This window comes from Lissotriton vulgaris, chromosome 4_1, assembly GCF_964263255.1.
Source record: "Lissotriton vulgaris chromosome 4_1, aLisVul1.2, whole genome shotgun sequence".
NCBI classification, from domain to species: domain Eukaryota; kingdom Metazoa; phylum Chordata; class Amphibia; order Caudata; family Salamandridae; genus Lissotriton; species Lissotriton vulgaris.
The window spans coordinates 65,501,204-65,527,530 of NC_141691.1; the positions used below are offsets into that span (position 1 = coordinate 65,501,204).

The 26,327-nt window shown below is 48.7% G+C and overlaps 1 protein-coding gene across 1 annotated transcript in view; it reads right to left on the reverse strand.

Annotated features, from left to right (window-relative positions):
- Positions 1-5,967: 5,967 nt before the first annotated feature.
- Positions 5,968-26,327, reverse strand: part of ANHX (anomalous homeobox) — a 128,289-nt gene continuing 107,929 nt past the window's right edge. The window contains exon 8 of the mRNA XM_086966710.1: positions 5,968-8,108. Within this exon, the coding sequence (XP_086822836.1) occupies positions 8,031-8,108 (78 nt within the window). The 3' untranslated portion in view covers positions 5,968-8,030. The remainder of the gene's footprint in view (positions 8,109-26,327) is intronic.

Consider the following 26,327-nt stretch of genomic DNA (forward strand, 5'->3'; position numbering starts at 1 on the left):
AAACTTAGGATCCAGGAACAACGCAGGGCTATACTGAATAGGGATGAGAGGTTGCCTATAGCACAACATGTAAATGCTTTTCACCCAGAAAATATTAACTTCAAATTCCATGGAATTCAAAGAATAGAGAAGAACTAGCAGTTGGAGGAGATATGGAATTGAAACAGACAGGCAGATGCAATATGGATCATTAGGCTGTGAAGGGTACAGCTGGGTCTCAACTGGGAGATTGAGTTAATTTTTGTAGTCATGACACTACGGGCTTTGCCAATACTAGTCAGAAGTATCAAATAAATGAGCAACAGCAAAGTTTGTGTTGTGAATAAAATGTTTCCATTCTGAAAACGTGAAACTGAATTAAATACAGATAAGAGCTGTAGAAGGGGAAGAGGCCATCAGAGTGTCCCAATCACTTTGGTTTCCCTTTGCACCACTTTCTTCTGCCATCTCTCACTATGTAAGAAACATATTTCTATTTTCTCCCCAAATCTTTCTGGAATCTTCCATCTGCATATCTCACACATCATCATTTTCCTCTTCACACTGCCTTGCCACTCTCTTCTTCTGCACATGCATCTAATTTCCTCACTTCACCCTCCCACACACGCACTACCTATCATCTCAGCTTAACCCCTTCCATGTGTCGGATGGCCCCCGGCCATCCGACGTCACGGTGGGCGTGTGCGGAGGATGGCCAGGGGCTGTCCTTTACCCCCCCATTCATTATTCCGCCAGCACCGCAGCGGAATTCGCTCCGCGGTCAAGCGGTTGGAGCACTGCATTTAATTTTCCTTCGGCACTGGCATTCTTTTGACAGCTGGGTACCTCCTTCACACACTTTGCCATAAAATCACAATAACAGTTGGCACTTATGTGAGCTCTACTCTATGCGCTCCGCAGAGAGGCCAATGATTGTATGTGCATGGCATCTGAATACATTTTGAGCACACTAACAAGAACTGTGAGAATGTCACACCTTCAGATTCCTCTCCAAAGCTTTCACTTGTGCCTCATCAAGATAGCTCACCCACAACAGGAACTTGCCCACATGCCTCGCAACAACCACGTTCACTTAGGAGTTATATGTTACACGAAAACTCAGCAGAAACACATGTGGAAAAAAGAAGTACTCTTAGGGAATGCAGATGGAACTAAAAATTAAATGTAAACGGGGACTACTCCTTTCCTGGTGATTACCCTGAAGCTTTCTACAGTTGGTTGATGGGAAGTCAAGCACTGTTTCTGCCTGTAAATCACAGGAATTTAGGACCTAATAGGAACCCACTTTAAAGTGTTTTTAATGACTACATCTGAGACCTGAAAAAACCTGCCCAACTTAAAGCCCTGCAGGTGGCACACTGATGTGGTTTGGGTGAAGGGCAGGGCCCCATCAGATCTGTGTCCTCGGTCCTGCGAATCACAAATATGTTCATAGGTCACGCTAACCTTTACCAGCCCCAGCCTTAGATCTTGGTCAGAAAATGAAGGCCTTAAGCCAGATGACTGGTTGTAGAGAAGCTTGTGGTCTTCTTGGACAACGAGCTCTGAGATGTGGCATCTGTCTACTACCGACCTTATAACCTTGTGCAACAAGAGGACACCATATGCAAACTGGTGTCATATGCTATATACTACTATTTCACATGACACCAGTTTGTATACCTGCTGAGGACAATACTCTATTTCAGAGTTGCTGGTGGTTCTCAACAAGCTGAGTATACACATTTTTGCAGCTGCCATAGACGTAGCAAACCAGCGTAGGTGCTTATGTGTGGTTTTTGGATATGGAGTGGTGGTGTGAAGCAAGATGCCTCGAATGGTCAGCGAACGAAAAATGTCTTTAGCTTCCCTCAGAGATTTCTAGACTTCAGACCAGAAGTCTGTCCAAGTAGGGCATTTCCAAGTAAATAGGTTGGGACTTTGTGGGCGAGCACATCTCTAGCACTTTGCTCCAGGGAACACCCCAGCAGCACTCAACATTATGGGAGACCAGTGCCACCTATGTAGAACCTTATGCAAACCCAATTTCAGACAAGCCATTAGTCCTCCTGGTAGTCAACACATGGACGTGATGCCCACCGATCCCTCAACTGCTTTGAAACTCAATTAGGGTATGTATGGTCGATAAGAATCCCATTCAACTCAGCGGCCACTCTTTTATACGTGCCCCACCTTCTATTTAAGAATACAGGATTCCTCCAACACTACAGGAAGGGGAACGAAGGTCCTGTGTAGGCAGTGGGCAAGACGTTGGTAATTCAAGAAGTGACACGGTTGCAGTTCGAACTCCTTTTGGACGGTGGCAAATGATTTCAGCTGCCTCTGAGACAACAGGTATATAGGGTCTCAAGTGGCAAATTCGTCCCATGTTGGTTCTGCTTCTCTAATATGAATGTCAATGTTATTCCATATGGGTGCATGTTTGTGTACTCTGCTATTCTCCCCTATAAGATTGTGCTCCTTATACAAGGCGTGTCATTGTCGTTGGGAGCAATTTTGATCCTTTCATGCACCACTTATCGGTATACACCAGGCTTATGCCTCCTTTCTTTTTGAGTAAGGACCACCCAAGGGTGACCCACCTAGAAGTATCTTAATTGGTGTGGATCAGGTACCCAAGTTGTGCCAGCTGGAAAGCTACCTAGTCGAATTCTACATGTGGTTAAATCACCCTCCCCCGTTTCCTGCTACAGCCTGTAGTTTGGCATCTTGAGACGTTGTTTATGCTCTCCCTTAATATATGTTTTCAGGACTTGAGACGCTGCAATGAGCATTGCTGATGGGATATGTTGTGGAAGCATTGAGATATGTAGTTAAGGTGCAGCATCATACTCATTGTAGTTACTTGTGCTCTGCCACATAGCAATAAGTCCAGGGAGGACAATTTGTCCATGTCAAATTTTATCACCCTGATCAGGGGGTTCATTTTGTTCTCAACCATTCGTATGAGGGCTGTGTTAATATTGATTTCCAGGGATTTTAAGTTAGATGTGTTCCACTGAAATGGATACTTCCCCAAAGCTGCCACAGTAGTGTGACGAGTGACTGAAAGTGCCTCACACTTCCCCTAATTGATTCTATAGCCCGAAAAGGAGGAGAAGCAAGAGATTGTTTCCATAATGGCTGTCAGGGAGTCTCTTGGGTTGGCTACGGTTATGAGGATGTAATCTGCATAGGACAGAGCTTTGTATTCACCCACTGGTGTCTTTATCCTCTTACCAGCTTTAGTTTGACGAATAACTATTGCTAGGCGATCCAGCACCAGAATTAGTCATAATAGGGACAGGACATACCTGCCTAGTACCCTCTCTAATCTTGAATTCTGTGGTTATTTGGCTGTTTCCGGTGACTGTTGCCGTTGGAGCACCCTAAAGCCATTTTATCTCTGTCTGACATTTGTTCCCTAGCCTTATCTTCTCCACAATCTGAAAGGTACTCCCATCTCACTCTATCAAGCGCTTTTTCTGCGTCTAGTGACACCGCCACCTTTTTGGGAATTTCGTCCCTTATTTGCCCAAGGATGTGCATCAGCAAGCTCAAATGAGATGTCGAGATGTGGTGGGGCACAAAGCCTACTGGTTCTTTCTCTATAAGGGATGGTATTACCAGTGTCAGCGTATAGGCTAGCACCTTAGTCAAGAGTTTAGTATCAATATTGAGCAATAATATGGGTCTTTAACTGGAAAAAACTCATGGTGCTTTTACCAGGTTTTGGGAGGAGAGATATTCTGGCTCTGTTATATTCCTGTAGGGGGCCCGAGTCTCCCTGAATGTCCCCAAAAATCATATACAGTAAGCATGCTAAGAGGTCATTGTTGAGCCTATAGAATTCTGGGGGATAGCCGTACACTCGGATTCTTTTTGAGTAATTTTAAATGCTGCCATTCATGACTGCCAGGCCAATAGCTGTCCAGATTGACAGGTAAAGGGTTAAAAAAAACAGGAATTTTAATGAAAAGGTTTAAAACACAGTAGATATGCTCAACCGTGATGCTAAAATGTTCATGTTTTCATATTAGTGCATTGATTTATCATCTGTGGGGGTTCATATCATTGAAATCTATCAGGCGTTCAAGCAAGAATGCACATTTATCGGTTATATAAATGTGGAAACATACTAGTTTCACCTTTATTTTTCCCCAAAATAAATATGGATAAATTCGGATAACATTAGCAAAAAAGAACTATGGAGAAATACAGGCAGAAATGTCAAAAAGATAAATACCATAATACTGGGAGCCCTGATTATAAGGGAGATCATCTATAACTTTGCTCTTTTCCTCTACGGTAATGTCATCATCTAGGCCGAGTGCTTCTTTAGGCGATAGTGTGAGGATCGTCAGTGTTGGGGAAAAATCCGCTGTCGCTGACATTACTACATTCTGGGGAATAGAGGTCTCTGCAGAAGTCGCTAAATGAAATAAATCGATAACGTTTTGGAGTATTTCTAATGGATGTGTGATTATTTCCTGCCATTCATTTTGAATAGCTGGGATACAAAGAAGAGCCTCTTGAAAAACTAAGGGGTCTATTAGGATGGCGGTCGGTTGACCTCTGCCGGTCCTGCGGTGGCATCCGCCGGGCCGGCGGTGGTCATCCGCCCACGATCGCAACCGTCGGTCCCTTTAGCGTGGCGGTGACGACCGCGGCGGTGCGATTTTCCGTCTGCCACTTTTCCGCCATTAGCAGTCTGCACGCTTGCCTGGCGAGCGGTGCTGGACCGCTAAAATGGGGCTGGTGAAGGGCCAGACTCTGCCGGCATGATTATGATGGCGGTAGCCAGCCTTTCCGCAGCGGTGGAACCGCCATGGAACGGGCATGCAGAGAATGTCTCTGGGGGCCCATTGTGGGCCCCCAATGTTTATGGGGGGGTGTGAGTGCACTGGGGGGGGTTCGGGGGGGTACCATTTCCCTGTACCAGGAGGCAGGCACTGTGCTGTGCCTGCCACGCAGTGCAGGGATATGCAGGACATGCTTTTTTGGACATTGCGGCGGTGCTGCTGGCAGCAGCAGCGGCTGCAATGTTAGATCCCGCGACCCGACTGCAGCGGTCGGATTTCGACTGCAGAGCCTACTAATGGGACCGGCGGTTATGCTGCGGTCCTAGCGGGCGGTGTTTTCCTGCTACTATGGCGGTCGGAGTGATTTTCCGACCACCATCCTAATGACGCCCTAAGACTTTTAGTACATGCCTCTCAATGCAGTTATATAATCTTAAATACTAAGGTGATACCCTTCCACGTGTTACCGAAATGCACCTTTTTTTGTTTTGAAGAGATTTCAGTATTTCATTACATGATGTTTGCTGCATGCTTTATTCAGCAAATATTTTCATGCCTCTGCTAGTGTGGTGGGGGTCTTAGAGCAAGGCCGAGTCCTTGGCTCAGATTTCCTGTTGATATACTGGCTCGCCCAGCTCTACCCCAAGTGCAACAAAAGTGACTTGAAGTCACTGGTCCTGCAGAAGGTTGACTTTCACTGCTAGATCAAGGCCCAAGTAAGACATTATTAAGGGGGTGTCCCACCCCATACACCCCTTGAAGCTATGTCCCTGCTCCATGTATATGACCGGGGACAGTAAGCTCACACTGGGAGTCAATAAACCGCATTGGCAAGCCTGCCAAAAACCCTGGGGTATATTTATGTACACACATCCCAGAGACCCCATGAACACATCCTATGGAATCCATGCACCTCTACTAGGACCTGCATTCATGCACCGTTCACCACACTGGAGCCGGTCAAGGACATCCCTGGTGGCATCCTGGGACTGTCAGTAAACAACTCCTGGGATGTCTGCACAACTGCAGGGAGACCAGCTAACAGCCCAAGAATTTGTGCACACATTATGGGGGTTTTGTTGGTGTTCCTCCGTTTTCAATTTTTTCCGAAACATTGATGCCTTTGCTTATAAAAATAATTTACAACATCAATGAAAAATAAGTTTATTTCAAACCAGAGATCATCAAAAATGCAAAACTTCCAAGAAACTGAACATCCAGATACAGTTTGCGAATTGTACCAGTCATTACGTAAAGTTTAGAACACTTTCCATGAACCAAGTTTAGAGAGCTAAAAACAACTTAACATGAACTACAAACTTATAGTATCACATCTCTGGCATGTGCCACAAGTGCCAGGTGGCACCAGTAATGAGGCACAGCCAGGATATTGTTAGGCTATGGGCTCGTCTATGAGCTGCACCATGCATCCAGCTCTTAATCTCATCTCCAGGTGGCACTAGCGCTGAGCTCTGGCATGCATTCTTCTGGGCCCTGCATCCACCTCGATGCTGCACCTGTCGTGCTCTCACAACTGGGCTCCTGTGCAGATGGTACGTGCCCAGAATTAATCCGCAGTTCCAGCCCGTGAGCACCCATCCAAAGAGACATGTCTTAAGATGGGGGAAGATGGCTAGTCTCGGGTGACTCTTGGAAGGATCTGGGGTGAGGAAGGACATCTGATATGTGATGCAACAACATGTTTGACAGACACCGGTCTATGCAACAAAGTGATAAATGGAATGGTTGGATTAATCTCAGCCACTGCTAGCTGCCTACTCAGGCCCCATTCCAGCCCCCCCCCCCCCTCTTGCTGTTCACTGTTCAATCCAGGCAGAGACCAGCCTCAGGCAAACCAGCCTTGGTGCTGCCCCAGTAGGATCAGGCCAGGTCCCCTCTAGATGGGAAGAGTGGCAAGGTGGGCAAAATAAACTGGACTGAAATGCAGCTTGATTAACTACCAGAGGCTGAGATCAATGCAAGAATTCCACCCATTGCTTTTTTGTATTTCCAAGCAAGGTTTTTCTTACTGTTACTGTTGCGGCTCCTAATACAGGGAAAGAAGAGATCCATAATTCCTAATTTATACTGTCTCTCATTCCAGGTCTTACGAAAATTGCACCTAGTCCATAAAATGCCAAGAAACCCCTTTCACTCACTAAGCAAAGGCAGAGCAGTCATCTGTAGGGTTATTTCATACATAATCCATCATGCACATCTTCGATAGTGGTGGGAACTCTTTTCCTTGCTTCTCTCCAGTTAAGGGCCCTAATTATTCTGGGACTCTATTTTCCAGCTCCTTGAACTGCTCGTGGAGCTTTCCTACCAACCGCATTTCCCAGTACAAGATGTCTTATATATCCCACTTCAACCTTAACTGAGCAGATGAGGGATTTTGAACTGTGCCAAGCCAGCCAATCACAAGAGACTTGTCTAGGGATGAAGTGTTAACATATATTGTTTTGGTATTGAGTGACCCTTCAATCCCATCTTGATAAACAGAGTGCAAACCCCAATGCTGTGAGCAGTGAGGACTTATCCATCTGTTTTTCTTGTTTCGTCTGGAGGGTTGAGCTTAACACCGCAAAATACATTTCTGCTATTCAAGAAACAACTTTCATTCAGCCTATTCCTTTCTTCGTCCATATCTGCCAACATCTATTTGCACATCCTCGTCCCTGGTTCAGTGGCCTTGGAGCTATTGTTCACCAACACGTGTCATGAAGTAAATATTCACCGGGTATAACTATAGAACTATAGGGAGAGTAACTATCTCACCAACAAACCCCTTACTGTCACACTTCAGAAAACCTACAACCAATAACGAACACTCAAAACCACCAAACAACATGTGTCACAGACGATAGCCGTGGTTCCGCCCTTCCTCCACTGTGGTGCGTGGATACACTTTGATGGAGGATAGTTCTTGGGACGGGAATAAAACTTCAATGGGCCCATCCAAGGCCACCCCAGGATATGAAGCTGGTTTGCATCATCCATATGTTCTTGGAGGAAGCTTGTGTCCATCTCTCCTCAGGCATCAGGTAGAAACTGGTCCATTGCCTAAGGATGTGTGAGTGAAGCAGAGAGGGTCCGGAGACTGGAGATCACACTACAAGGGAGCGGAAGAACCTGGGCACAAGGTTCTTCCTCGCTCTGAATGGCTTCGTGTAGACATGCTGACCTCGCCGGGATTCCTTCCATCCGAAGAAGCGATGCCCTGAAGCATGCGCATCTTCCAAGAAAGCTTCAAAAGCGACTGCCTCCTGAGAATTCGAAGAGCAACCAGGCTCCCCAGAAGGTGTCGCCCAGGATGTCCTGATGCTCCTGCAATGCAAAGAGAATTATGTCACAAGTGACAGTAAGGAACCTTAGGGTCAACCTAGAGACATTCTCTGCCATAGAGGACATTTCCTAAGACCATATTCTGCTACACCCCGCTGAGAGAAGGTGCTGTATAAACCTGGCTTCCAGCTAGTGCCTTGAAACGCAGACTCGTGCAATGATAAGCTGTGCCTGAGTACGCATCGGCTGAGTGACCACACTATGGATGCTGAAAGAAGGCGATGATGCATGGAATGTTGGGGGGGGTGTTGTATGAATCCTGGGAAATAAACACAGAAGCCATGTTTCTAGGTCCATGCGTGATGAGCTGCTTCCATTCAGGTTGTTTCTTTGAATTTAAAGACTTGAACTACTAGTTTTATAATGGAATAACCAAGACTACCAGTCCCAGAATTCAAAGAAACAAAACCTGGACTGGAGCAGCTAGTCACGCATGGACCTGGGAAACGAGGCTGGGCTGGAAAAAAAACTTACTCCATTAACATAAGTGGTGTATGAAGACCTGCCTTATTTGGTGATGATGATGGGACAACAAGAGCATTCTTACTCACTCATGCCTTGTAAGAAACTTTTATGGATTTACATTTTGTGCATTACCAATAAGTATATTCAATTTTACGCTTGATTTCACATATACAGACTGATGTAAAGCAATTGCTTTTGAAATGAGCTTTCTATGACATGTAGAAGTGTGTTTTCCTAATGTATGTTGAATAAGCTACATTTTGGTGCTAAACACCATCTTGGCCAAGATGGAAGTCATCTCTGTAACTCATCCAGCGCTTTCCCCTTGCACATATCCTCTCCTCCCAAGCTGCGCAGCACGCAGTCAAGCTGAGATGTAATGGGTTATTTCCACTGCTATTATTTGTCTGCTGCCGATGAACCATCCCCAGTGCCACTGTAACTTGCACCATGTTGCAATGACTTCTACTTTTTCACTGACACCTGTTCATTCACATAACACATTATTGTTACTGTATTTTGCTCTGTTCAACCATCTCCGGGTGATATTAACATAGAGGGTGCTGAATAGTTTTTTATGTAGTGGGTTCGTGCTTAGGTGTTATGATAATATGGCGTTTATTTTTCATGTGCTCTGATTTGCTGAAGAAATTATACATTTGCTCACCCTACAATGAATCTGCTGACAATTTGATTTCATAAACATTAGTGGTGTATGAAACCCTCGATTTTGGGGGTGAGCCAGATGTTCCTGTTCTACTAGGGATGCTGTCTGATTCTTTCCTGATTTTGCTGCTCATTGAGACTTAGAATATTTTCAGATTCTTACACACTTTGTATAACTCTGCATTTGAGAGCCTTCGTGGCATTCACTCTGTACCACTTATTTTTTAGTTTTTAATAAAAGCCTTTAACTTTTCATTGATCTAGAACCAAGCTATCTCATGTAATCAATTAATTGTATTTCTTATTTTTGATTAATGGGCGGTGTCTTAACGTGAGGATACTGTGCCTCATGAAAGTGAGGTTTAACACGGTCTCCAAACCAGTCAAATGTGGGAAATGTGACTCCAGCAGTCTCACTGAGGTCAACCTCATACACAGCTTCAGTAATTACACTTTTCATTACTTCTGGACAAACCATGTCTGCTCAAACCTGAATCACAAAATCCCTTCAAATGATTCAAAGTTCAACAATTTCTCAAATTTTAAGTCTAGGATTCGAGGTCAGGTTTCAGTATGCTGTCACTTGTTCTGCTGTCTCTGTCTTTCATTTGTTCTGTTCAGGGAGGTTAAGGCTTCTTGGGTTAACCCTTTCTGTTTGGGCTGAGTGCTAGTGACCGATGCATGACGTCAGATCATGGAGGCTGTGCTGACATTAGGCTAACCTGGTAAACTTTGGGGCTCTTTGGTGAAGGCATTGAGAATTTGTTTTGAGAATGAGCAGGCAGCGTACATTTTGGCTGTGGGCAGGTAGACACTATCTGGACAGTCATGTATGTGTGTTTTTCCTTTGCACAAGGGGTGCAACATGTATGTTTTGCCCTCAGTGTTTGGTGTTAAAAGTGCTTGAACAACCCAACAGGTGAGGGACATTGTTAAACGGTATCATTTATTTGAGGTGTTTTGGAGGATTTCACACGAGTCTCTTGTTGTCTCATTTGAAGCATCAATAGAGCAAATATCTCTATTTTGCTTTACATTCTGGGACTGAAATTGTTGCATTTGTAATGGAAAAAAACTGCAAGTATTATAATCCAAAGAATGAAAGAAGCCTGTAGGTCTGGCTTCAAAGGAATGTTGCATGGCAATGTGAAGCATTACAAATAGACAGCTGTTTCTGAATATGTGTTTGTGTGGAGGGAAAGAACTGTAGAATATTATTGGTGTAGGTTACAGGATCAGGTGACAATTGCACTGTCAAGCCAGACCTAAAAATCCATGTACGGTAACGACAGGCCTCCTCTCATCTGTGCTGCTGCCAAAGAAATAACACCATAAATGATCTAGTTATCTAAGACACTTTAATACCTTAATGTCATACATAATGTTGCACGCCTACAAAGCCCTATATGATCTTGGACCGTCCTACGTTAACAAGCGCTATATAAATGCAAACCCTTTTCCCTCATCTATCCCTCCGCTATACTTCTCACTCCAAATAAGTGACTAATATCGACCACTAAAATTACTTTCATATTTCACTATACTGATTCACCACTAATCCTTTATGGGTTCCGGAGTAGCGTGCTACTCGCCAAAAAAAGCACTTCAACACCCCATTAGGGGTAACAAGCGCTAGATAAATACAAACCTTTTTTTTCCCTCAATTATCCTTCCACTATCCTTCTGAAGCCAAATAGGTGACCAACCTATCCACCACTCCAATTACTTTCAAATTTCACTATATTAATTCAACACTAATCCTTTATAGGTCCCGGAGTAGCGTGCTACTCGCCAAAAAAGTGCTTCAATGCCTCGTCAGGGATAGTAAGCGCTATATAAAAGCAATTACAATACAATACAATAACCATCGACTGAACTTCCATCGGCCCTCTAGATACCTGCACTGTTCCCCACTCTTCTGCGCACACACCCCGCATCCGCTGTAGTCTCAGCGAGGGGCCACTCCTTCTCCTACAGTGCCACCAAGACCTGGAACGACCTGCCTCTCTACCTCCAAACAGCACCCTCCATGGAGGACTTCAGAAAGAAACTCTAGAGCAGGGTTTTCGACAGAGACATGGCAGTCGCAGTGCCCAGATATCCCTCGGGGTGGCAGTGTTGCGCTATATAAATGCTGATTGATTGATTTATGTGTGTGCCACTGAAAGTTCAAATCTGGCAGATTGACAAATAAAAAGATCACAGCTGCATGGAGGTCATGAACCTTTTTATAGGAGCACAAGGCTTCTGCCCAATCAAAATATGCACTAGAAATTTGGAATTCCTCTCTACATTCAGGTATCGTTCCATCTGCCTGGAAACACGCCATACTAATTCCAATTTTAAAAAAATCTGGCGTTGATTCTACCTGCCTGAACAACAACTATCGCCCGATTTCGCTCTTGCCTAAGCCTGCAAAAGTGATCGAGAAAGCGGTACAAGAGCAGCTGTCCACTTACCTGGAGTCCAACGAACAAGTTACTTACCTTCGGTAACGCTTTTTCTGGTAGATACAATATCTGCCTGTGGATTCCTCACCTTGTGAGTATCCCCCTTGTGCCAGCAACGTTCGGAAAATTCTTCGTAGCACGCCGGCGTGGACGACGCCATTGGAGCACGGCATCGCGAGCGACTCCGTCTGACGTCACCGACTCCATATAAGGCCCACGTCGGCGTGATGACGTCAGTTCCGCCCTTTTTTCCGTGCCTTCGAGGCACCCGGAGGGACCAACGAGTACATATACATATATATATATATATACACAATGTACACAGTACATGCAAATCAAAAGCAATTAAAGTGCAAAACTATACAAAACTAGATACACAAAACCATAATTACATTTGCACATAAACCGAGGTATAGCAGAGTGGACAACGGGGAGGCGGGTGGGTCAGTGAGGAATCCACAGGCAGATATTGTATCTACCAGAAAAAGCGTTACCGAAGGTAAGTAACTTGTTCTTCTGATAGATACATCTGCCGTGTGGATTCCTCACCTTGTGAATAGAGTCCTACAGCAGTCCCCACTCCGGGAGGAGGGTGTCCACTCTGCTACACCAGGAAATCTTGGAGAACAGAGCGTGCGAAGTGGCCGTCCCTCCTCACCTCAGCATCCAAGCAATAGTGCTTCGCAAAAGTGTGGAGGGAGGCCCAAGTCGCGGCCCTGCAAATGTCCTCAACAGGAACACCTCTAGACAATGCAGAAGTAGCAGCCTTCGCTCTAGTTGAATGAGCTCTAATACCCTCAGGAGGGTCCTTACCCGCCAGAGAGTAGCAAATCTTGATGCAGAGAATAATCCATCTGGAAAGTGTGCGCTTGTGCACCGATCTGCCCTTCTTGCAGCCAGCAAAACCCACGAAGAGCTGATCGTCTATTCGATAGTCTTTAGTCCTATCAAGATAGAAACTAACCGCTCTCTTCGGGTCCAAGCGATGAAGCCTCTCCTCCTCCTTGGAAGGGTGTGGGGGAGGATAAAAGGTAGGAAGGGTAATGGATTGTCCTAGGTGGAAGGGAGTCACCACCTTAGGCAGAAAAGCAGCCCTGGTCCTGAGAACCATTCTTTCAGCATGGATAGACAAGAACGGGGGCTTGGAACTAAGAGCTTGAAGCTCACTTACCCTCCTTGCCGAGGTAATTGCAACTAAGAAGACCGTCTTAAAAGAAAGAAGCCTCATCGGACACTTGTGTAAGGGTTCGAACGGCGAACCCATCAGATAGGTCAACACAAGATTCAAGTCCCAATGAGGCACAATGAAGGGAGAAGGAGGGAACCTATTAGTGAGTCCCTTCAAAAACCTCAATACCACAGGAGATTTAAAAAGAGAGGGCTGATCCGGCAAACAGAGAAATGCCGACAAGGCTGAAAGGTAACCTTTAACAGTGGCAACAGCAAACCCTTGCCGCACCAGAGAAAGAGCAAACAACAAGATATCAGATAAATGAGCCCTTAACGGGTCAACATCTTTCTCCCTACACCAAACAACAATTTTAGACCACCTATACGAATAGATGGACTTGGTGGAGTCGCGCCTGGCAGAAAGTATGACATCCACCACATCGTGAGGGAGAGAGAAAGAATTCAGATTGCCCCGTTCAATCTCCAGGCATGAAGGTGTAATGTCTGGAGGTGGGGGTGTAGAACCTGCCCCTCCATCTGAGAGAGGAGGTCTGCCCTGAGAGGGAGACGGAGCGGCGGGTGAGAGGAGAGGTGGAGAAGATCTGTGTACCACACCCTTCTTGGCCAATCCAGGGCGACCAATATAACTTGGGCCCGGTCTTGGCGAATCTTCCTCAGAACCCGAGGAATCAAGGGTATGGGAGGAAACGCGTAAAGGAGCTGACCTCCCCAGCTCAACTGAAACGCGTCCCCTAATGCTCCTTGCATCGGATACTGGAGACTGCAGAATGACGGGCAGTGAGCATTCTCGCAAGTGGCGAACAGATCCACCCGAGGAGTTCCCCACATCTGAAAGATGATGCGAACAACCTCCGGGTGAAGCCTCCACTCGTGGTCGGCAGAGAACTGCCGACTGAGAATGTCCGCACGTACGTTCAGGACCCCGGCCAGATGATTCGCCATCGGACAAATCTGGTGGTCCTGAACCCAGGACCAAAGACGCATAGCCTCTTTGCAAAGACACCACGACCCTACTCCTCCCTGCTTGTTGATGTACCACATCGCGGTCGTGTTGTCCGTCAGGACCTGGACCGACCGACCGCGAAGGGAAGGGAGGAACGCCTTGAGCGCCAGACGTATGGCCCGCAATTCTAGAAGGTTGATGTGAAGCAACCTTTCCTCCGGAGACCAAAGACCCTTGACCTCCAGATCCCCCAGATGAGCACCCCACCCTAGAGTGGATGCATCCGTTATCACCGTGGCCACCGATGGAGGAAGCTGAAAAGGCTTTCCTTGAGACAGATTGCCTTCCACGCCCCACCAAGACAGATCCGCCGCAGTTTCTCTGGAGATCTTCACTGACTCCCCGAGATCTCCGTTGTGTTGATACCACTGCCTGCGGAGGCACCACTGGAGTGCCCTCATGTGCCAGCGTGCATGGTTGACCAGGAGAATGCAAGAAGCCATCAGACCGAGCAGGCGAAGGACCTTCAGGACCGGAACAACCGCTCCATTGTGAAATAAAGGAATCATTTCCTGAATGTCGCAAATCCTTTGCGGAGGAGGGAATGCACGACATACAGTAGTGTCCAGTACCGCACCTATGAACAGGTTGCGCTGGGAGGGCACCAGGTGAGATTTGGACACGTTTATCGAAAAACCCAACCTGAACAACAGCTGCGATGTCTCTTGCAGGTGATGAAGCACCCTCTCGGGCGACTCAGCTTTGATCAGCCAGTCGTCCAGATACGGGAATACAGGTATCCCCGACCTCCTGAGATGTGCCGCCACCACTGCCATCACCTTGGTGAAAACTCGAGGCGCAGTAGTAAGACCAAACGGAAGGACTGCAAACTGGTAGTGTTGCGATCCCACCGTAAAACGGAGATACTTCCTGTGCGACTTCAGGATTGGAATGTGAAAATACGCATCCTGCAAGTCGATCAACACCATCCAGTCTTCTTTCAACAGCGCTTGAAGAACCTGCACAAGAGTGAGCATTTTGAATTTCTCCTGCTTGAGATAGAGATTCAAAATCCTGAGGTCCAGGATTGGACGTAACCTGCCATCCTTCTTGGGGATCAGGAAATACCGGGAGTAGCACCCCTGACCTCTTTCCTGCTCTGGAACCACCTCTATCGCACCCTTTTTGAACAAAGCCAGGACTTCTTCCTGTAGGCGAACAAGGTGGTCCTCCGAACAAAAACCCTGGCAAGGAGGGTAATTGGGAGGGAACTCCTGGAAAGGAAGAGCATACCCATTTTCTACGAGATTGAGAACCCAAAGATCTGATGTAACCGATTCCCAATCCCGTAGAAAATGAGTAAGCCGACCCCCCACCGGAGCCACATGATCCAGAATGGCGGATCTAGGGCTGCTTTGCTGCAGTGGGAGGGGGTTGATTATTAGAGGAAGAGGAGGAGGAGGAGGAGGAGGAGGCCTGGCATCCACGACCACGGCCCCTTTGCTTTCCTCTGTAGGTTTTATACAGAGGATTCTGACGCTGCTGCTGCTGCTGCTGCTGTCCTTGGTTGTAGGGACGAAAATTGGATCTGCCAAAACCCCTGAACTTCCTAGACGCAGAGCCCCTTGACTGAAGGCCCAAAGACTTCGCCGTAGCCCGGCTGTCTTTGAATCTCTCCAGAGCTACGTCAGCCTTCTTGCCAAAGAGACCTGTCCCATCAAATGGCAAGTCCAACAATGTAGACTGAACATCTGAAGAAAAATCGGAGGACTTAAGCCATGCGGCCCTTCTTGTCGCAACAGTAGAGCCCATAATCCTGGCAACAGAGTCCACCGTGTCCATACCACTCTGTATAACCATACGAGCTGCAGCCTGAGTATCAGCAACCACCTCGTTAAAGTTCTTCCTATCGTCCTCCGGAAGCTTAGGAGAAAGTTGTTTAACAGAGTCCATCAACGCATGAACGAATCTCCCCAAAAGGCAAGTAGCATTGGTGGACTTCAAGGCCATGCTACCCGAGGAGAAAATCTTTTTAGCAGACTGGTCCAACTTCTTAGAGTCCTTGTCTGCCGGCACCTGAGGGAAAGAGCCCGCAGCCCTGCTGGAACAGGCGGCCTGCACTACCAGACTCTCCGGTGCAGGATGCGAGGAAAGAAACTCAGGGTCATCAGGAGCCACCCTGTAACGCCTTGCCACTGACCTGGAAACCGCAGGAGCAGACAAAGGTCTCTTCCAGACCTCCTTTATTGGTTCAGTCAATGCCTCTGTAAAAGGAAGTGTAGGCTCCACAATTGAAGAAGGCGAATGCAAAACTTCCGTAAGAATGTTGGGCTTGTATTCAACTGTGGGCAAAGTCAAGCCTAGCAAATCCGCAGCCTTCCTTATAACAACATGATAGGGTGCCAAGTCCTTAGATGGAGTATCTGAAACGGATGGCAAACCCCACTCAGGAGAAAGTTCCAGGCCACTTGCGTTTTGAAGGTCCTCAAAACAATCCCCCTGATCTTGCAACTCTCCTTCCTCAACCTCGGAGTCCATATACTCCCTCCAAGAGGCGTTGAGCCCTGCGCCTCGACCATTCCATGCGGACCGAAGTCGATGGATCCGGCAACGACTCCGACGGCGCCGGAGCCGACGTCGAGCGAGGAGCCCGAGGACGGGAAGCACCACGATCCGAATCACCACGAAGCCGATCCGGAGTCGGCGAAGCCGCAAGCGAAGTCGACGACCTCGGCGGCGCCGTACCGAGCCAAGGAGTACATGGCGTCGGCATAAACGGCATAAAGGGGGCCGGGGCATAAGCCTGGGGCACACCCAAATTGAAAGACAAAGGACCCATGGGACCACCAGGCGCACCAGTGGGATACATTGCCCTCGAGTAAACTCCAAACATTGCGTTTAAAAACTGCGAGGGATCCTGACCTGGACCTGGAAAGGGTGGGTACGAACCCAACGGCCGCTCCGAAGGAGTCTGATCCGGCAAAGGTGCACCCTGGCCCTCTTGTTCTTCAGGCTCCACAAACGGAGTCGGTGCTCGAGGAACCTCTTCTTCATGCACCGATGAATGGTGCGACTCCAGATCCTGTTCCGGCTCCTGAACTGGAGAACCAACGTGAGATCGAGCCGGAGAAGGAGACACGAAGTCCTTGTGATGCTTACGAGACTTCTTCCTCGAATCCGAAGACTCCTTTCCAGAGTGGTGTCTGGAGTGATGTTTACTCCTCTTATGCTTCTTTCTCGAGGAGCTCGAAGCATGGCCAGAGGCCGACTTGGATCCGGACCTCGACCTCCCTCTGGACCTCGACCTCTCTCTGGACCTTGATCTCTCTCTCGACCTCGACCTCGCTTTGGCCCTCGAAGCCGACCTCGACTTCGACCGCGACAGCTGTCTCGACTTCGAGCGCCTGGACACCGACCTCGAAGACCTTCCGGCTTCTCTTTCCTTCACCTTTGCAAGCAGAAGCTTAGCCTCCCGCTCTCGCAAGGCTTTGGGGTTAATCTTGTCACAGGAACGACAGTTCTTAACATCGTGACCCGAACCAAGACACCACAGACAGTCGGAATGCGGGTCGGTGATCGACATCATCCGTGAACAGGACCCACATTGTTTGAAACCTGTCTTCCTCGACGACATCCTCGGCGAAGAAGTGAATTCCAACAGAGAAACTGTAACAGCTAAACAGAGAAGATACAAAAGTATCGCAGAAGATCCCAGAAACCGTTAGCGTCGACGACGCGGAAAAAAGGGAACTGACGTCATCACGCCGACGTGGGCCTTATATGGAGTCGGTGACGTCAGACGGAGTCGCGCGCGATGCCGTGCTCCTATGACGTCGTCCACGCCGGCGTGCTACGAAGAATTTTCCGAACGTTGCTGGCGCAAGGGGGATATTCACAAGGTGAGGAATCCACACGGCAGATGGATCTATCAGAAGCACAGTTCAATGACTCGCAATCAGGATTCCGACCCGGCTTTAGTACTGAGTCAGCCTTACTCGAGGTAACTGAGTCGATTCGGGAATGTACGGATAGGGGAGAGGAGGCCATGCTGGTCCTCCTCGACCTATCCGCAGCATTTGATACCATCTCCCATGAAACATTACTTATGCGCCTACAAGAGGTGGGAGTCAGTGGAATACCTCTCGCCTGGATTAAGTCTTTCCTCGCGAATAGACATCAACAGGTGATGTTGGGCTCCTTTATGTCAACAAAAAAACCACTGATTTGGGGAGTCCCGCAGGGCTCTGCCCTCAGCCCGCTCCTTTTTAATGTGTACTTGAAACCATTGGCTAAAGAGGTAGAATCCTGGGGCGTCAGAGTAACTTTTTACGCTGACGACACCCAGCTAGTGTTCTCCTTCAAAGATCATGCTGAACAATCACTCTACAATTTCCGTCACTGCATGCTGGACATCGTTACATGGATGTCCTCTAATAACTTAAAACTTAACACAGACAAAACTGAGGTCCTTTTTTTTTAACCAAAAATCTCCGACCCCCCTCCCCATTCTCTGGTGGCCGACTGAACTCAATCCTCCCCCGATACCAGTTCAAGCTGCACGTAATTTAGGTTTTCAATTTGATACTGCTCTTTCCTGCAAGACTCAAATTAATAAAGTTACTTCATCTTGCTTCGGAAAGCTCCGTATGCTAAAAAAAATCATTTCTTATCTTCCTCTAGACTCACGTAAAACAGTAGTCCACGCCCTTATCACCGCACATTTAGACTACGCAAATAGTCTATATATCGGAGCCCCAGCGTGTCTCATAAAACAACTGCAGACAGTTCACAACGCATCTGCCAGGTTGATCTGCAATATTCCTTACCGACATTCCATCTCACCCCACTTGATCAAACTTCACTGGCTCCCAGCGAGATTACGCATCCAATTTAAAGCCTTAACCCTGGCGTTTAGAGCTCTTAATGATCTAGGCCCCACCTATCTACGTCGCCGGATAAAATTCTCACAATCACCCCGTAATCTTAGATCAAACCATCTTCGATTGATGATCTGTCCCCAGTTTCGTCTTGTACGAACGGGAGGAAGGACCTTTGCAGTGGCTACTTCCAAATTGTGGAACCTCCTACCCACAGAACTGAGATTCCAGACCTCTGAGACCCAATTTCGAAAAAAACTCAAGACCTGGCTCTTTACTCTTATTTAACCTTCCCATCCCTTATTATTTCTCGCTGAACGTCTAAACCTTTTGAGACAGCGCCGGGACACCTCCGTCGGAGGGTGCTGTGCGCTCTACAAACTTCTAAATAAATAATAAATAAATAAATGTACTTCTGGTTCCCAACATGTGGGCGGAGCCAAAGCCCCTACCTAGTACTGCTCGCATAATTATCTGGCAACAGCTGTGAGGTCAAACCAGACCAGAACCAGTAGTAGAAAAGCTCCATGTGCATGTGTGATGCTCGCAGACATTAGTGGCTTTGTAGCTAATATCAGGGCGCATGCTGGTAGTTCAAGACCAGGGCTAATGACATCAGCAAAACTACAAGCCCCACAGTACAAAGTGGTGCTGCTCAAAAAGTCTGGAGTAACACGTTTGTGGCATGGCAGAAGCAGAGATGTTCAATGACTTAAATGAGTAATGTGAGACTGTTTTCTGACCTGAGACAGCCATGACCTTCATTCAAGTGTGTGCGTATTAGAGTCAGGTTTTTTAATTGTTGCCCTTTATTACAATGTCCATTCACCCCAACCATAGTTGCTAAATGCCGCATGGCCTTTGTAAAGCAGAATAAAATGTTTACTGTTTAAACAAGAATTCTTAGTGAAGTCAAATACTGAATTGCTTCAAAGAGATCTCGGCCAATAGGCAAAGCCGTGGGTGTTTAGGACGTAGGATGACGTCACTGAGCAGCCACCAAAACCTCACTTGCCATCCTTGCTGGAGAGCTGAGCCCAAACCCTGGCTCCAGTCAGGCTGAATATTTACAGTAATGGCTCCAGTCAGTGGCTGCTTGTGGTCCCATCTGAAGGGGGCCTGCCAGTCTGGACTGTTCCTATTGAAGCAAGGCCGGGGCTGATTTCTTAATGGCTGCTACCCATCTGGAGTGGCACAGCAACCACAAAATGATGGATTGGAATGAGGAAAGTAATTATCCATGGTTGAGATTATTTGAAGCATTCCCCTCATTAATGTTTAGTTTTTTGTATTATCTCAAGTTAGACACAGGAAAAGCAGAAATCTTTTGTTCACTTCACTATCTTTGGTATACAACAGCAAAGTAGTCCACTCATATGTTCGTGCAGTAAAGGACCTGTTTGGGGTCACAACTCTATCACAGTTATCGATAAAGACTGCATTTTTTTCTGCGTGCCTTATTTTCATTGAATATCATTTGTGTGGTAAATTAACAAATATATTTCCTTTCCACAATATAAACAAACCTAAGACTGACCAGATAAAGGTATTCATTAGATAGAAGCATTAAGTTGTAAAGATGTATTGTTGACATGCATTCCACCTGTTGTTTACTATTGGCTTTGCCTTTTGTCACTCATATTTGCTTGCTTTCTATTTGCTGGCTTTATTTGGTTCAGGCTGCCCAGCTTGTGTTAGTCCCTCTCTTGAGGCTTAGCCTATTTACCACCTATCTGACTGGCTCTTTCTGTTCTTCCATGACATGCTCACTTTTTGGGAACTCTTTTATTTTGCTTTTTCGTGAAGCACTTAAAGAGTTGATACTTTCCAGCTGTCTCTCCTTACATGTATCTGCCCCCACCCACTGCTCTCCGATATCCTCACTATGCTTCTCCCCATTTGTGTCTTTTATTAACATAAAATGGGGCATTGTTACTCAGAGCGATTAGCTATTCAATGAATCAAACAATCAATCAGAGTACTTGTAGAGCGCGCTATTTACCCCTGAGGGTCTCAAGGCGCTGTGGGGGTACTGCTACTGCTCGAAGAGCCAGGTCTTGAGGAGTCTTCTGAAGGCGAGTAGGTCTTGGGTCTGCCGTATGTGGGTAGGAAGGGTGTTCCAGGTCTTGGCGTCGAGGTAGGAGAAGGATCTGCCGCTGGAGGTCGTTCGTTGGATGCAGGGTCACAACTCTATCACAGTTATCGGCACAGTAATACGGCCCTTACTGCGGAAGGTCCCCCAGGAGGCAATGATGTGAACACAGCGAATAGGTTTCTCAATGACCGTATTACTGCTGCTCTGGACTGCACAGCCCCGCTGGGACGTCCTACCAAAGGGGCTCAGAGACAAAGAACGGCTCCCTGGTTTGGCGAGGCGTTGCGCTGCGCCAAAAGGGACTGCAAACGTGCAGAAAGGCAGTGGAGAGTGGCATACGACGACCGGATGAAAGAAGTCTATCTTGCGAAGAGACGCGCCTATCACAATAAGATCAGGATAGAGAAGACCACATACTATGCTGACAGAATCCACGAGGCAGAGAACTCGTCTAGGGAACTGTTCAGCATATATAAAACTCTGGCTACCCCAAAAACCTCTACTTTAGAGGAAGATCACTCAGTAGCAGCATGCAATCGCATTGCGAACTACTTTGGAGATAAAGTGTCCAAGATTTACTCTGCTTTTCCCCACATACCTCCTGTAGCGGAAATGTCAGCAGACTTATTGAGTGATGAAGCCGATCAAAATCTGCTACTTAATTTCACCACCCCTACACCGGTGGATTTAGTTAAAATCTGCAGATCTGTTAAATCTGGCTCCCCTCGGGATCCCGCCTCCCCAAAAAGGTTGGGAGACAGTCTGGAAACACTAGAACCCTATATTAGACACTTGTTAGATATCTCTTTTTTATCCAGCTCCATACCAGAGGACTGGAAACAGGCTGTGGTGCTCCCCCTACGTAAGAAGCCCAACATTAGCTTTGAGAAGTTAGATAATCTTCGCCCCATCTCCTTGCTGCCTTACTTTTCTAAGGTAGCGGAGAAGGTGGTAAACAAGCAGCTAATGAAATTTGTGGAAGACAGCAACCTCCTTCACCCTACGCAATTCGGGTTCCGGCCGCGTCACTCTACGGAGTCTGCCCTCCTTAGGGCGACCGAAACCCTCAGGCAAGGCGCTGATGAGGGACAAACCATGGCCTTAATCCTCCTGGACCTCAGTGCGGCGTTCGACACTGTAGCACACTCCATCTTGCTACAGTGTCTGAGCAAAGGTGGGGTGAGAGGGGCAGCACTGAAATGGATTTACTCATTTCTTGCTGGCCGAGGCTTCCAAGTAAGGCAGGGCGACCATTACTCGGAGCGCATCTCATTGGATCAAGGGGTGCCGCAGGGCTCGTCCCTGAGCCCAACTCTTTTTAATCTTTATGTTGCCCCGATCGCTTCCTTGGTAGAAAGCTACGGCCTCCAAATGGTGTCATATGCCGACGACACGCAGTTGGTCATCTCCCTATCACGCGCGCCCGGTCCCTCGGCGGACATCTTCAGAGCTTGCATGCAAGACCTCGCGGCCTGGATGTCCGCCAATTGCCTCAAGCTCAACGGAGGCAAGACCGAGGTACTGGTGGTGGGGGGAGGCCAATCGGCGTGGACGTCGGCGTGGTGGCCGTCGTGCTTGGGTCCAGCACCCACCCCTTGCCAGAAAGCAAAGAACTTGGGCATTTGGTTTGATTCTGACCTTACCTTTGGTCCCCAGATCAATCAGGTGGTTGGATCCTGCTTTGGGACCCTCAAAAGTCTCAGGAAGGTATTAAAATTCTTACCCATCAGAGCCCGCCAAACCCTGGTGCATGCACTAGTCACGTCTAAGATGGATTACGGCAATCTCCTCTACTTGGGAACTCTGGAGAAGAATTTGAGCCGTCTTCAGGTTCTCCAGAATGCCGCGGCCAGACTAGTGCTTAGACTACCCAGAAGAGCAGGCTCCACAGCGGCCCTCCGGTCTCTGCACTGGCTCCCGATCCGTAGCAGGGTGGAATTCAAAGCCCTGTGCACGTGCCACCGGATTATCAACGGGAGAGCTCCGCTCCCTTTGAAAGGATTGCTGACACCCTATGAGCCGTCTCGCTCTTTGAGATCTTCCGGCTCAGGACTCCTGGCAATTCCTAAGGTGTCCAGAGCCCGGATGGGTGGAAGATCTTTTAGACACCTCGCAGCATCCAGATGGAACAAGTTACCTATGGCGCTGCGATTAGAACCTTCAGAAACAATCTTTAGAGCCAAGCTGAAGACTGCTTTATTCACACAGTAGTTTTTCTGTATTTGTAAGTTCTGGCAGGTATTAGCTCCTTAGCGCGGGGACACGCCGCTGTGCGTCACCAAGCGCTCTATAAAACCCCCTAAATAGAAATAGAAAATAGGGGACAGCGGCGAGGGCGAGGCTGGCAGAGGGGAGCTGGGGGGTGGGGGTGTGGAAGCTGAGTCTGCTGTCAGGTAGGCTGGTCCGGTGTTGTGGAGTGCTTTGTGTGCGTGGGTGAGGAGCTTGAAGGTGATCCTCTTGTCGACGGGGAGCCAGTGTAGGTCTCTCAGGTGGGGGGTGGTGTGGCTGCGGCGGGGGACATTGACGATCAGTCGGGCGGAGGCGTTTTGGATGCGTTGTAGTCGTCGTAGGTGTTTGGCTGGGATTCCTGCGTAGAGTGCATTGCCGTAGTCCAGTCTGCTGCTGACGCGGGACTGTGTCACCGTTCTTCTTGTTTCGGTCAGGATCCACTTGTAGATCCTGCGGAGCATCCGGAGGGTGTTGTAGCAGGAGGAGGAGACAGCGTTGACCTGCTTAGACATGGAGAGGGAGGAGTCGAGGATGAGTCCTAGATCAGTGGGTGTTGGTGCTGTTCCCAGTGCGGTCGGCCACCAGGAGTCGTCCCAGGCTGAGGGGGTGGGTCCGAGGATGAGTACCTCCGTCTTGTCCGAGTTCAGCTTCAGACGGCTGCTCCTCATCCAATCGGCAACGGCCTTCGTTACCTCGTGAGGGAGAGGATGAGCTGGGTGTCGTCAGCGTAGGAGATGATGTTGAGGTCGTGATGGCGGGCCATTTGTGCGAGGGGGGCTATGTAGACGTTTAACAGCGTTGGGCTGAGGGATGAGCCCTGGGGGACGCCGCATAGGATGTCGGTGGCTTTGGATCGGTAGGGTGGGAGGCGGACGCTCTGGGTTCTGCCGGAGAGGAAGGACGTGGTCCAGTCAAGAGCCTTCTCTTGGATTCCGGCTTTTAGGAGGCATGTCTTTAGAGTGCGATGGCAGACTGTGTTGAAGGCAGCTGAGAGGTCCAGGAGGATGAGGGCTGATGTTTTGCCGTTGTCTCGTTGGTGCCTGATGTTTTCTGTGGCCGCGATGAGGGCTGTCTCGGTGCTGAGGTTTCGTCTGAATCCGGACTGGGACAGGTCCAAGATGTTGTTGTCTTCGAGGTGGCGGGCCAGTTGCATGTTGACGATTTTCTCGATGACCTTTGCCGGGAACGGAAGCAGGGAGATGGGCCGAAAGTTCTTGAGGTCCTTGGGGTCCGCTTTGGGCTTAATGAGGAGGGCGTTGATTTGGCGTGCTTCCAGCTTTCCGGGAATGTCGCTGTTTCGAAGGAGATGTTGATGACCTTCTGTAGTTGGGGTGCGATGGCTGCATCTGCTTTGTTGAATACGTGGTGTGGGCACGGGTCAGACGGAGATCTTGAGTGAATGAAGTTCGGTGGTGTGGTCAAAGGCGACGTGGGAGCCTGTGGAGAAGACGGGATCCGGCGTGTGGCCGGCGGCATGGGTGGGTGCGGTGACGAGTTGCCTGAGGCCCAGGTTGGTGAGGTTGTCGATCAGGGTGGCGGAGTTGGCGTCGTTGTTGTTCTTGAGGTGGAAGTTCAGGTCCCCGAGGAGGATGTAGTCCATGGAGGCGAGTGCGTGGGTGCTGGAGAAGTGGGCGATGGAGTCGCTAAACTGAGCCCGGGGTCCAGGGGGTCTGTAGATGAGTGTTCCTCTGAGGGTGGTGTTGGGGTTGGTGTGGATCCGGAAGTGCAGGTGTTCAGCGGTATTGAGGGTGTCATCTGCGTGGGTGGCGACCTTGAGGGTGGACTTGTGGACGATGGCTATTCCTCTTCCGATTCCGTTGGCACGATCCCTGCGGGTGATCTTGTAGCCGTCCGGGATGGCTATGGCGATGTCGGGCGCCGAGGAGTCGTTCCACCAGGTCTCGGTCAGGAAGGCCACGTCTGAGGCAGAGGTGTCGAGCAGATCCCAGAGCTCGACGGTGTGTTTGCGTGCGGAGCGGGTGTTGAGGAGTATGCAGCGGAGGTGGTTGGGTCCAGTCCTTGGAGGTTTGGTGGTTCTGTCGCAGGTGAGCTGCAGGTGTGGCAGGAGAAGGGTCCGTTTTGGGGCGGCCTGAAGCAGGTGTGGTTTCGGCCGGCGTTGAGTGCATGGAGGGTGCTGACGTCGTAGTTGATTCTGGTGTCATGGCGTTCGTGGGGTCCAGGGGTTCTGGCACTGGGCGTGGTGCGCCAGCCGCGCGCGTCCGCTGTGCAGCTGCTTCTCAGCTTTCATATGAGGTGGCTTGGGAGGGAGAAGCAGCTGGGAGCGGGGAGGCAAATGCGTGTGCAGGGGAGGCGGGCCGCAGGGATTCAGCGGCGGGAAAGGGTCGATCGGGAGCGGCGGGGGGGGGGCAGGGGGAACTGGTGCACAGGGCAGAAGGGAGGGAAAAACCCAGGAAACAAGGAGGCAGCAAGGAGGCAGGAACCAGGCAGTCAGGTGACAAGCAGCGGCGTGGGGGCGACCTGCCTGCAAGCAGGATCAAAGGTCACAAAAAAGCGCAGAAAGGTCACAAAAAACGGGGGGGAAACGAGTGGCACAGAGGCAGAAAGGTCACAAGAAAGGGCAGAAAGGTCACAAAAAACGGGGGAAACGAGTGGCATAGAGGCACAAAGGGAAGTAGAGGCAAGAAAAACGAGTACAATCAGGGGAGCAGAAGGCTAGAAAAACAAGTGCAATCAGGAAAGCAGAAGGCAAGAAAAACGAGTGCAGTCAAGGGAGCAGAAGACAAGAAAACGAGCACAATCAGGGGAGCAGAAGGCAAGAAAACGAGCACAATCAGGGGAGCAGAAGACTAGAAAACGAGCACAATCAGGGGAGCAGAAGGCAAGAAAACGAGCACAATCAGGGGAGCAGAAGACAAGAAAACGAGCACAATCAGGGGAGCAGAAGGCAAGAAAACGAGCACAATCAGGGGAGCAGAAGACAAGAAAACGAGCACAATCAGGGGAGCAGAAGGCAAGAAAACGAGCACAATCAGGGGAGCAGAAGGCAAGAAAACGAGCACAATCAGGGGAGCAGAAGGCAAGAAAACGAGCACAATCAGGGGAGCAGAAGGCAAGAAAACGAGCACAATCAGGGGAGCAGAAGGCAGGAAAAATGGTAAAATCAGGGGAGCAGAAGGCAAGAAAAATGGGTACAACCAGAGGAGCAGAAGCCACAGAAATGGGTACAATAGGGGAGCAGAGACAAGAAAAATGAGTGCAATCAGGGGAGCAGAAGGCAAGAGAACGGGCACAGATAAGAATGGCGGCACAGGGGGTAGACAGGCA